This window comes from Terrapene carolina, unplaced genomic scaffold (genome assembly GCF_002925995.2).
Source record: "Terrapene carolina triunguis isolate 2854851 unplaced genomic scaffold, T_m_triunguis-2.0 Scaffold746, whole genome shotgun sequence".
Taxonomy (NCBI): Eukaryota; Metazoa; Chordata; order Testudines; family Emydidae; genus Terrapene; species Terrapene triunguis.
The window spans coordinates 570,101-582,506 of NW_020665097.1; the positions used below are offsets into that span (position 1 = coordinate 570,101).

Consider the following 12,406-nt stretch of genomic DNA (forward strand, 5'->3'; position numbering starts at 1 on the left):
GAAGGGACCTCAGGTGGTCATGTAGTCCAACCCCCTACTCAAAGCAGGACCAATCCCCAACTAAATCATCCCAGCCAGGGCTTTGTCAAGCCTGACCTTAAAAACCTCTAAGGAAGGAGATTCCACCACCTCCCTAGGTAACCCATTCCCAGTGCTTCACCACTCTACTAGTGAAAAAGTTTTTCCTAAGATCCAACCTAAACCCTCCCCACTGTAATTTGAGACCATTACTCCTTGTTCTGTCATCTGATACCACTGAGAACAGTCTAGATCCATCCTCTTTGGAATCCCCTTTCAGGTAGTTGAAAGCAGCTATCAAATCCCCCCCCTCATTCTTCTCTTCTGCAGACTAAACAATCCCAGTTCCCTCAGCCACTTCTCATAAGTCATGTGCTCCAGCCCCCTAATCATTTTTGTTGCCCTCCGCTGGACTCTTTCCAATTTTTCCCACCGCCTTCTTGTAGTGTGGGGCCCAAAATTGGACACAGTGCTCCAGATGAGGCCTCATCAGTGTCGAATAGAGGGGAGTGATCACGTCCCTCGATCTGCTGGCAATGCCCCTACTTACACAGCCCAAAATGACGTTAGCCTTCTTGGCAATAAAGGCACACTGTTGACTCATATCCAGCTTCTCAGCCACTGTAACCCCTAGGTCCTTTTCTGCAGAACTGCTGCTTAGCCATTCAGTCCCTAGTCTGTAGCAGTGCATGGGATTCTTCCGTCCTAAGTGCAAGACTCTGCACTTGTCCTTATTGAACCTCATCAAATTTCTTTTGGCCCAATCCTCTAATTTGTCTAGGTCCCTCTGTATCCTATCCCTACCCTCCAATGTATCTACCACTCCTCCCAGTTTAGTGTCATCTGCAAACTTGCTGAGGGTGCAGTCCATACCATCCTCTAGATCATTAATGAAGATACTGAACAAAACCAGCCCCAGGACCGACCCTTGGGGCACTCCGCTTGATACCGGCTGCCAACTAGACATGGAGCCATTAATCACTACACATTGAGCCCGACGATCTAGCCAGCTTTCTATCCACCTTACAGTCCATTCATCCCACCCATACTACTTTAACTTGCTGGCAAGAATACCGTGTCATTTATTTCTGTTCTGCTTTTGAGAAAGAGCCAGATGAATTCACAACATAAGATGATGATGAAATACTTTCCATTCCAACAGTAACTAAGAAGCACATTAAACAGCAGCTACTGAAGTCAGACATTTTTAAAATCAGCAGCTTTGGGTAACTTGCCTCCAAGAGTTTTAAAAGAGCAAGCTGAGGACCTTGCTGCACTCAACGTGATTTTCAATAAGTCTTGGAATAGTGGAGAAGTTACAGAGGAAAGAAACCAAGCTAAGGTTGTGCCAGTATTTAGAAAGGATACACAGGATGACTCAAGTAACTATAGGCCTCTCCGACTGACACTGAGCCTGGGCAAAATAATGGAGCAGCTGCTACGGGACTTGATTAATAAAGAATTAAAGGAGGGTAATGCCAATTAGACAAGATTCATATAAAAAAGATCTTGTCAAACTAACTTGATTTTTTAAATTTAAAAGTATGATATTATATTCCCTCAGAAATTGGCACTGTTGCAACTGCTATTGGAATACTATATCCAGTTCTGGTGTCCACAATTCCAGGACGTTGAAAAATTTGGAGAGGTTAAATAGGTAAAGGCTCAAGGAGCTCAATTTATTTAACTCAGCCCTGGTCTACACTGGGTGTGGGGGGAAATTGATCTAAGTGAATAACGTAGCTGAAGTCAACATACTTAGATCTACCATTGGAACATCTTACCAAGGGCTGTTGTTGAGTCTCTCTGGAAATTTTTAAATCAAGGTTGGATTGGTCTTATTCAAATCTGAATTAATGTAGGCATGTCCTATGTCCTGCAATATACAGGAGGTCAGTCCTAGATCACAATGGTCCCTTCCAGCCTTAAGACTATGAATCTATGAACCAAGCTCCAAAAAACCTAAATTATTAAAAATGTGTAGGCTTGAGATGTAAGCACACAATACAAATATCGAACGTAAGTTTACATGCATAGTTTTACTCATTGTAATTTTAAATATCCTTCAATGTGATGTAGTTCACCTTTAAATAAACAAAGTATAAAGCATTCAGGCTGAAAACCCCACCATGCAAAGATCCACACAAAGCCAATGCATCAGTTTAGCCCTCAAAATAGAGCATGAGTGATAATTCAGTGGGGCACATGCCTTGTGTAAGCTGTCTACACAAAGCTGAATTTATCTTCAGTGAAGAGCATTTCATCTCAAAGGTAGCAAGCACACTTTTTCAAATGATGGCAGATTACAAAATGCAATAAAAATATGTTGTATATACATAACCTTGGAAAACCCACCCAGTAGATAGATCTATCAAAATTAAAAGCAGTCACCAATATGGATGCCTCTTAGGTGCAAAAACGACTTCAGTGCTTTATTCTGCTTGTTGCTCCTGTTTTCAGATGCTTTTTGTATTAGGAGCATGGTTACATCTAAACCTTAATATTCTTGAAGGGTTATGTAGGTATCACCAAAACAAACATGCAAGTAATGTTAGACTTTTGAGAATCAGTTTCCCTTCAGTTACTAATCCTTTACTAATTACAGTAGAACCTGCTATTTGCCATGACGACTTAACCAAATTAGCTGTTACATGAAAACACAGTAAAGCTCAGGGAAATGGTATAATACAACATACTCTGCTTGTTTGACTACTGTAATTTACTTTTATGGGCCTTCACAATGTATTGATAGTATATTTAGTAAATATAATGAAGTGACAGTAATAAAGATTTCACTCCTATAGTTCTCATCTTTTAAACTTCACTGAAAAGTAAGGAGAGAACCATTTACTTGTGCTAATTATAATGTGTACATATTAGTATGGTTCTACTGCATAAGCAGGGTGCCCAAAGGCAAACATGGTCAAGGGAGTTCTAAAATGTGGCCCATATCCATTCGCTGTCAACAGCTCAGATATCCAATGTAGATAAGCAGCTGAAATTAAGATTAAGCACTGTAAGTTGTGATTTGTAGTTTGACGATTACATGAGGGTGGCTGTTAATTTTTTGCTATTTTATTCAAATTGCATGGACCCTGCAACCAGTGGGCACTAGAGGGTACCCCTGAACAAGAACAAGGACTGAACTCAAGAGTGGTCAGTAAAGTACTTTACCTGCTTCCTTCCTCCCACGTCCTCTTCCTTTTGCCTGGACTATTACAATTTCAGTTTCTTCCTCAGTCATTTCAGAGATTTTCTGCAGAAAAAGCTTTTCTAGAGCTTCTGCCATTAAGACTATGTCATCCCCTGGCTGGATTAACGATAGATAAAATAAATTAGGCCTGGAACACACTTTCGAAGCAAAGTTTGCATGAGATTGTAACCTAGAAAATTAATGCCACATTTAGGATTTTGCTCCGTCTTTTTCTCCCTTTAATATTGAGTTTAGTCATAACCAAGATTGAAAATGCAACAAAACCATTTCCGTACAGACATCATACATCTTTCACACACCTATCCTATCCTGCACTCTAATACAGCGATCCCCAAACTTTTGAGGATCACATCCCTCTTACCTCGTGTCTTCCCCCCACCCCCCAGTACATCCCTGAACCAGGGCTGGGAGTGGGGATGCGGCATGGGGGAGACACGGACAGCGATAAGGGGGATTCAGGGTGGGGCAGGAGCAGAGCCGCAGCTGGGCTCGGATGGGGGCCGGCATCCAGGCCCACGGTCGGGTGTGGCTCCACTCCAGGCTCAGCCTCAGCCTGGGAATGGAGCTGGGGCCACCGGCTGGGGATGGGGCCAGGCACACATGTGGGGCTGGGAACTGGGGATGTAGCTAGGGGGCGGAGCAGAGCAGAGCTGAGGACAGTTAGGGGCTGGATGGCACTCCCTCCCTGCCCCCGTGGGGGCTGGCCCAGGCCCCGCCCTGCCCCCCCAGACAGTCATCCACACCCCTTAGGGGAGCTCACCCCACACTTTGGGGACCTCTGCTCTAATACTTCTGGATCCCAACCAAGTGGTTCCTCTAATGTTTCTTTTTTAAATGTTTACATTAGGAGTAGTAGTAGTGGTATTTATATTATGATCATATCCAAAGGCCTATGGCCCTACGACACTGGATGCTGAACAAACAGAAAAGAGAGATACGTTATCCTTGCACTGAAGGGCTTACATTCTAAAGACAGCACAAACAGATGATGGGTAGAGAGATGTGAATACAACGTACAGACAAATGAGTATGGTGAAGAACAGCTTTGTTGCTGCACTGTAATTTGGTTTTTCAACTGGAAACAGAAGTAGGGAGTGGGAAAAGAAAGGAAGTGGAATAATCCCAGTTTGTCACCTGCTAGTGGTATGATCAGCAGGCTGCATTTTGTAGGCATCATGGCAGGTGTGTGTTAAGGAGGGATCTGAAGGACAATATGGCAATGGCTCTTTGGATTTTATCAGGGAATTTTACCCACTCATAAGGGGAATTATGGGAGAAAGCATAGAGATGTTTAAGGAAGAAGCTGACTGGTGGGCAGCAAAGGCTGGGAATTCTGGCAGTGAGAAGGAAAGGGTCATTATAAAAAAGGAAGCCAGTTGCGAACCAGCTGAGTTGTGAACAGCGGAGAGGCTAACAGAGGAAGTTTGACTGGCAGTTCACCTGGGGAGAGCCCACTGAGGCTTTCATCTTGCAGGCTTCTCTGAGTAGTTACTGCAACAACTAAGGAAGCTCTTAGAAGGGAGGTAATATGGATGGTGAGTGATCAGCTGTTGTGACCTGCACAGGATGTGCCATGTTTACCTTTCTTCTACAGGACAGAAGCGATTTTGTCTGTACAAAGTGCAAGCTGGTCTCCATACTGAAAGAGAAGGTTCAAGGACTGGAGAAACAAGTATCAACACTGCACTGCATAAGAGAAAACAAAGATTTCCTGGACAGAGGTCAGGATATGCTTCTGCGGGCACAACATTCTGAAGAATCAGAGCAGGCTGCACAGTGGGGACAGAAGGACGGTGAAGAAAATTGGCAGCATGTGACCTCCAGAAGAAGAAAGAGGAGCATCCATGTACCAGCAATGCAGATACAGGTGAGCAACCTTTTTCATGTTCTCTCCACAGGTACTAATGCAGAGAGTGGACTAGATGATACATCCAAGGGAAGGGAGCAGAAGGAGACTCCACAGATTAGAAGGCATGAGATGCACTGTCCTACAGATGGAGGTACCACAACCACCATTCCCAAGACAAGGAGGCGGGGGATGGTGGTCGGGGACTTCCTCCTAAGGGGGGCGGAGTCATCTATCTGCCGTCCCAACCAGGAAAACCGAAAAGTGTGCTGCTTCCTAGGAGCTAGGATTCACGATGTGAGAGAGAGACTGCCGACACTCATCAAGCCCTCGGATCACTACCCCTTCCTGCTTCTCCACGTGGGCACCAATGATACTACCAAGAATGACCTTGAGCAGATCACTGCAGACTACGTGGCTCTGGAAAGAAGCATAAAGGAATCTGAGGTGCAAGTGGTGTTCTCGTCCATCCTCCCTGTGGAAGGAAAATGCCCATGTAGAGATTGTTGAATCGTAGAAGTCAACGAATGGCTACGCAGGTGGTGTCAGAGAGAAGGCTTTGGATTCTTTGACCACGGGATGGTGTTCCAAGAAAGGATTGCTAGGCAGAGACGGGCTCCACCTAACGAAGAGAGGGAACAGCATCTTCGCAAGCAGGCTGGCTAACCTAGTGAGGAGGGCTTTAAACTAGGTTCACCGGGGGAAGGAGACCAAAGCCCTGAGGTAAGTGGGGAAATGGGATACCAGGAGGAAGCACGAGCAGGAGAGTGCAAGAGGGGAGGACTCCTGCCTCAAACTGAGAAAGCAGGACGATCAGCGAGTTATCATAAGTGCCTATACACAAATGCAAGAAATCTGGGAAACAAGCAGGGAGAACTGGAAGTCCTGGCACAGTCAAGGAACTATGATGTGATTGGAATAACAGACTTGGTGGGATAACTCACATGACTGGAGTACTGTCATGGATGGATATAAACTGTTCAGGAAGGAGAGGCAGGGCAGAAAAGGTGGGGGAGTTGCATTGTATGTAAGAGCAGTATGACTGCTCAGAGCTCCGGTATGAAACTGCAGAAAAACCGGAGTCTCTCTGGATTAAGTTTAGAAGTGTGAGCAACAAGGGTGATGTCGTGAAGGTAATCTGCTATAGACCACCAGACCAGGGGGATGAGGTGGATGAGGCTTTCTTCCGGCAACTAACAGAAGTTACTAGATCACAGGCCCTGGTTCTCATGGGGGACTTCAATCACCCCGATATCTGCTGGGAGAGCAATACACCAGTGCACAGACAATCCAGGAAGTTTTTGGAAAGTGTAGGAGACAATTTCCCGGTGCACGTGCTGGAGGAACCAACTAGGGGCAGAGCTCTTCTTGACCTGCTTCTCACAAACCGGGAAGAATTAGTAGGGGAAGCAAAAGTGGATGGGAACCTGGGAGGCAGTGACCATGAGATGGTCGAGTTCAGGATCCTGACACAAGGAAGAAAGAAGAACAGCAGAATAAGGACCCTGGACTTCAGAAAAGCAGACTTTGACTCCCTCAGGGAACTGATGGGCAGGATCCCCTGGGAGAACAACATGAGGGGGAAAGGAGTCCTGTGGAGCTGGCTGTATTTTAAAGAATCCTTATTGAGGTTGCAGGAACAAACCATCCCGATGTGTAGAAAGAATAGCAAATATGGCAGGCGACCAGCTTGGCTTAACAGTGAAATCCTTGCTGATCTTAAACACAAAAAAGAAGCTTACAAGAAGAGGAAGATTGGACAAATGTCCAGGGAGAAGTATGGGCATGCAGGAGTAAAATCAGGAAGGCCAAATCACACTTGTAGTTGCAGCTAGCAAGGTATGTTAAGAATAACAAGAAGGGTTTCTACAGGTATGTTAGCAACAAGAAGGTGGTCAAGGAAAGTGTGGGCCCCTTACTGAATGGGGCAGGCAATCTAGTGACAGAGGATGTGGAAAAAGCTAATGTACTCAATGCTTTTTTTGCCTCGGTCTTCACGAAAAAGGTCAGCTGCACTGGGCAGCACAGTATGGGGAGGAGGTGACCAGCCCTCTGTGGAGAAAGAAGTGGTTCAGGACTATTTAGAAAAGCTGGATGAGCACAAGTCCATGGGGCCGGATACACTGCATCCGAGGGTGCTAAAGGAATTGGCGGATGTGATTGCAGAGCCACTGGCCATTATCTTTGAAAACTCATGGTGATCAGGGGAGGTCCCGGATGACTGGAAGAAGGCTAATGTAGTGCCCATCTTTAAAAAAGGGGAGGAGGAGGATCCGGGGAACTACAGGCCGGTCAGCCTCACCTCAGTCCATGGAAAAATCATGGAGCAGGTCCTCAAGGAATCAATTTTGAAGCACTTAGAGGAAAGTGATCAGGAACAGTCAGCATGGATTCACCAAGGGCAAGCCATGCCTAACTAACCTAATTGCCTTCTATGATGAGATAACTGGCTCTGTGGATGAGGGGAAAGCAGTGGACGTGTTATTCCTTGACTTTAGCAAAGTTTTTGACACTGTCTCCCACAGTATTCTTGCCAGCAAGTTAAAGAAGTATAGGCTGGAAGAATGGACTATAAGGTGGATAGAAAGCTGGCTAGATCGTCGGGCTCAACGGGTAGTGATCAATGGCTCCAGGTCTAGTTGGCAGCCGGTATCAAGTGGAGTGCCCCAAGGGTCGGTCCTGGGGCTGGTTTTGTTCAATATCTTCATTAATGATCTGGAGGATGGCATGGATTGCACCCTCAGCAAGTCTGTAGATGACACTAAACTGGGAGGACTGGTAGATATGCTGGAAGGTAGGGATAGGATACAGAGGGAGCTAGACAAATCAGAGGACTGGGCCAAAAGAAATTTGATGAGGTTCAACAAGGACAAGTGCAGAGTCCTGCACTTAGGACCGAAGAATCCCATGCACTGCTCCAGACTAGGGACAGAGTGGCTAGGCAGCAGTTCTGCAGAAAAGGATCTAGGGGTTACAGTAAACGAAAACCTGGATATGAGTCAACAGTGTGCCCTTGTTGCCAAGAAAAATTGGAAAGAGTCCAGCGGAGGGCAACAAAAATGATTAGGGGGCTAAAGCATATGACTTATGAGGAGAGGCTGAGGGAACTGGGATTGTTTACTCTGCAGAAGAGAAGAATGAAGGGGGATTTGATAGCTGCTTTCAACTACCTGAAAGGGGGTTCCAAAGAGGATGGACTAGACTGTTCTCAGTGGTACCAGATGACAGAACAAGGAATAATGGTTTCAAGTTGCAGAGGGGATATTAGGAAAACTTTTTCACTAGGAGGGCGGTGAAGCACTGGAATGGGTTACTAGGGAGGTGGTGGAATCTCCTTCCTTAGATGTTTTTAAGTTCAGGCTTGACAAAGCCCTGGCTGGGATGATTTAGTTGGGGACTGGTCCTGCTTTGAACAGGGAGTTGGACTAGATGACCTCCTGAGGTCCCTTCCAACCCTGATATTCTATGAATATGCTGATAATATTACTAGATGAGTTTGGTACGGATGGGGCTAAGTTAGGAACATCCTTAAAGATGAAGACAAGAAACCTGTATGTGATGCACAGGTGAAGGTGGTGTCAATGTGAGGAATCAACAAGAGCTGATATCGTCAGAGCAACAAGCCAAGATGATCATTTTAGCAGCAGCTCCTCATGGAAGCAGGCAGCAGCAGTTAAGGGCAGAAGAGGGGAGACTGCAGTTGTCAAGACACGAATGATGAGGGCTTGGGTGAAAGTTTTGGCTGTGTGGACAGAGGTCATATTTTAAAGATGTGCAAGAAAACAGCAATATATAAAAAAAAAGAACTGAATTCATGGGTGGAGGGTATAATAGGCCAGGGAAGCTCTGCATGCCAGCCCGGGCTGCCGGACTCCCGGTTGCAGGGTTTGGCAGCGAAGTTTTTGCTTTATTATGCCCCATGCAGGTTCCAGGGCGCCTGAGGCGGCACATACCACCTCCTCAGCTGCTCTGGAACTTGCATGGGGCATATCAGACACTTTTCCCCTGGGCGGGTTGGGTCCGGGGAGGGGGAAGCACGGCACAGCTTCGGCTAACCCAAGGCTTTGGGGGGTGGGGGAAAGAGAAAAGGGTCTCCACCCACCACCCAAGGCTTTGGTGGGGGGGGCCCTCCACCCACCACTGAATGTGTGGGTCCAGTGACAGGGCAGAGTCAAAAGCTTACACCCAGGTTATGGGCCCGTTCACAGCTCCTTGTTCTTAAGACTATTACCTTCTCCAACAGTTTGGTGGCCTCCATCTTCTCTCTACCTCATAGTTTCACAACTCAGCCATGTCCCCTATTTCAGTTTTAGAAGCATACATCAATTCTTTTCCCAACCTATCCTCAATTATAAACACCCCACTCCCTGCCACCCTAGAGATCTTTTCTGCTCTCTGTATCTTTTTCAATTCCTTGATAGCCCCCCTGTAAAATGGTATGCAGAACAGTGCACACTGTGCAAGGGGGAATCGCATAGCGCTATAGTAAGAACACAACTGGGCCCAAAGGATTCATTGCAGCATTCCACTTCTCACCTCCTTCCTACCACCAAGCATGTAGCCTCACCCCCCAGCAGTCTCTGGCCTCTTAACCATAGATATTTAAATGCCAATATCCACTATTAACTCATCTGAGAGAATATCAGGAAGATAGGTCTGTCTTGTCTTTTCATTGCATAAAGGCAAGAGGGGCCTAAATGGCTATCAAATTATTAGTATCCACAGTTCTCAAGAAACTAACTGTTAATCTGGATTCAGTTACATTTAAGGATTGTTATAAGTAGTAACATCTGAACCAACCACATGCAGTTCTGAAGTGGTGCAATGATTACAGTACATTCGTTTGGCAGGCCCAAATTCATAAAGTCATATACCTTATTGTAGATGTAACAATTTGTAAACATTGTATTGAAGTCCTGGATACATTCTTGAGCATTCCAGTAGTAGTTATTCTCCAAACGTTTCCTTATTGTTCCCATGTCCATAGGAGTTTTAATAATCTTATAATAATCCTGTGGAAATCAGAGAGAGAAATATCAGTTTAGAACCTGGAAAAATCCAACAATGCTGGTACATAAAGTGCATATTTACAGGTACTATTATAGGATAAATGCAAAGCTTTTTCATGCCTCTTACTTCTAATCACTGAACTTTACTGATTACTCTAACCCAGAGATGCTCAACCTATGACCCACGGGCCATACACAGCCCACTATATTTCATAAGGGCCGTGGCCTGCTTCAACACAATATACTAACGGCTGATTCATTAGAGTTTTGTCGTCATATTTACATCATTTTCGTTTAAACAAGGATGTAAAATCTGTTTGGCCCACACAAGGTTGTGTGTAGGTTTATGCGGCCCTCTTGTGTTATAAGGTTAGGCACCACTGCTCTAATCAAACCCGTGGGGAGCTTTCAAATGAAAACCATACTCAGAACTCCTATCTATCACAAAGAGTTCTTGCCTCAGCCACCATCAATCACTTTACAGTAACTTAGGCCGGGTCAACACTACAAAGTTAGGCTGATGTAAATCATCTTGGGTTGATCTATTTGTGCATAAAATGGTATTCGGTGAACGTAAGCGCCCCATTGCGGTGATGCAGTAAAACCACCTCCCTAAATTGCACTGAGCCATGGTCCATCTACTGAGGTTGATAGTCTGACCTCCTGCACATTGCAGGCCACAGTACCTTACCCATCCACTCCTGAAATAAACCCCATAACTCTGGCTGAGTTACTGAAGTTCTCAAATCATGGTTTTAAGACTTCAAGTTACAGAGAATTCGCCATTTACACTAGTTTAAACCTGTAAGTGACCCGTGCAGCAGAGGAAGGCGAAAACTCCCGGGGGCTCTGCCTGGGGAAAAATTCCTTCCCGACCCCAAATATGAGCATGAACAGCCAGGCAGATACCTGGGAAAGAATTCTCTGTAGAAGCTCAGAGCCCTCCTCATCTAATGTCCCATCTCCAGCCGCTGGGGATTTTTGCTTCTGGCAGTCGCAGATGGGCCACATGCCATTGGAGGCAGTCCCATCATCTCATCCCATCCCCTCCGTAAACTTATCAAGCTCAGTCTTGAAGTCAGTTAGGTTTTTGCCCCCACTGCTTCCCTTGGAAGGCTTTTCCAGAATTTCACTCGTCTATGGTTAGGGTTAGAAACCTTCGCCTAATTTCAAGCTTAAACTTGCTGATGGCCAGTTTACATCCATTCGTTTTTGTGTCCACATTGGTGCTAAAATAACTCCTCTCCCCTCGGGTATTTATCCCTCTGACGTATTTATAGAGAGCAATCATATCTCCCCTCAGCCTTCTTTTGCTTAGGCTAAACAAGGCAAGCTCTTTGAGTCTCCTCTCATAGGTAGGTTTTCGATCCTCCAGCAGTTGTCACACAATGACCAACAGTGACTGCTCTTGGTCACATCTGTGAACTCCACTGCCCAAGCATCAAGATCGGAAGATACTCCCTTACCCGTTAAAATCTCCACATATTTTTTAAAATGCCAGAGATCCTAGAAATCCGTTTGCCACCGAAAAACGTGGAATTTGCATTTTTACGGAGAGTCTTTAGTTTTCACATTTCTAAAAACATATACTATGGAACTCCGATTATCCAATCTAATTGGGATTGGGGCCAGAGTAACAGAATTTTTGATTATCCAATCAGCAGAATAGGTGGGGCTCGGGTTGCCAGCCCCAGGCAGCGGGGCTTGGTCTGTCAGCCCAAAAATTGTAAATCTATCAATAAAACATTGTGTTCAACTGATACCTATATATATTATGGCTAGGGAAACTAAAGTTCAGCATTTCATTTTAATTGCAGAAAAACTACAGGGCTTTGGAGCTGTGCTCTGGTTCCGCTCCAGCTCCAGGCAAAAACCTGCAGCTCCACTGCTCCGGAGTTGCTCTGGGCTCCGCTCCAAAGCCCTGGATTTTTATGTTTTTATCATCGGATAATTTTGAGTTATCACAGAAAACTAGGATTCCTGCTGATAGCCCACCTCAGTAAGCACATCTAGAAGCTCTCCTTTGTTGTGTGCAACTGCCCAACCAACCATGCCGGCTCTGTATACTAGACACTTTCCTGCTTGGAGTAGACAGGAAGTATTGGATCTACTGGGCCTGAGGGGAGAAGAGGCTGTACAGGCACAGCTGTGGACCAGCCACAGAAATGTGGACAGCTACGAAATCATTGCACAGGTGATGCAGATGAAGGAGTACAACAGGGATCAGCAGCAGTGACGTGTGAAACTGAAGGTATCGTGGAAGGCATACCACAAGGCCAGACCAGTTGCCTTTACACCAAGCTGCATGACATACTTGGC

General features: G+C 45.6%; 1 protein-coding gene across 5 annotated transcripts in view; it reads right to left on the reverse strand.

Annotated features, from left to right (window-relative positions):
- The window catches only part of BRD4 (bromodomain containing 4), a 205,922-nt gene that overhangs the window by 93,649 nt on the left and 99,867 nt on the right, over positions 1–12,406 (reverse strand). For all 5 annotated transcript variants that reach the window (XM_026660277.1, XM_026660276.1, XM_026660275.1 and 2 more), the window contains exons 4-5: positions 9,953–10,090; positions 3,193–3,328 (exon numbers count right to left, since the gene is read on the reverse strand). In XM_026660277.1, the coding sequence (XP_026516062.1) occupies positions 3,193–3,328; positions 9,953–10,090 (274 nt within the window). The remainder of the gene's footprint in view (positions 1–3,192; positions 3,329–9,952; positions 10,091–12,406) is intronic.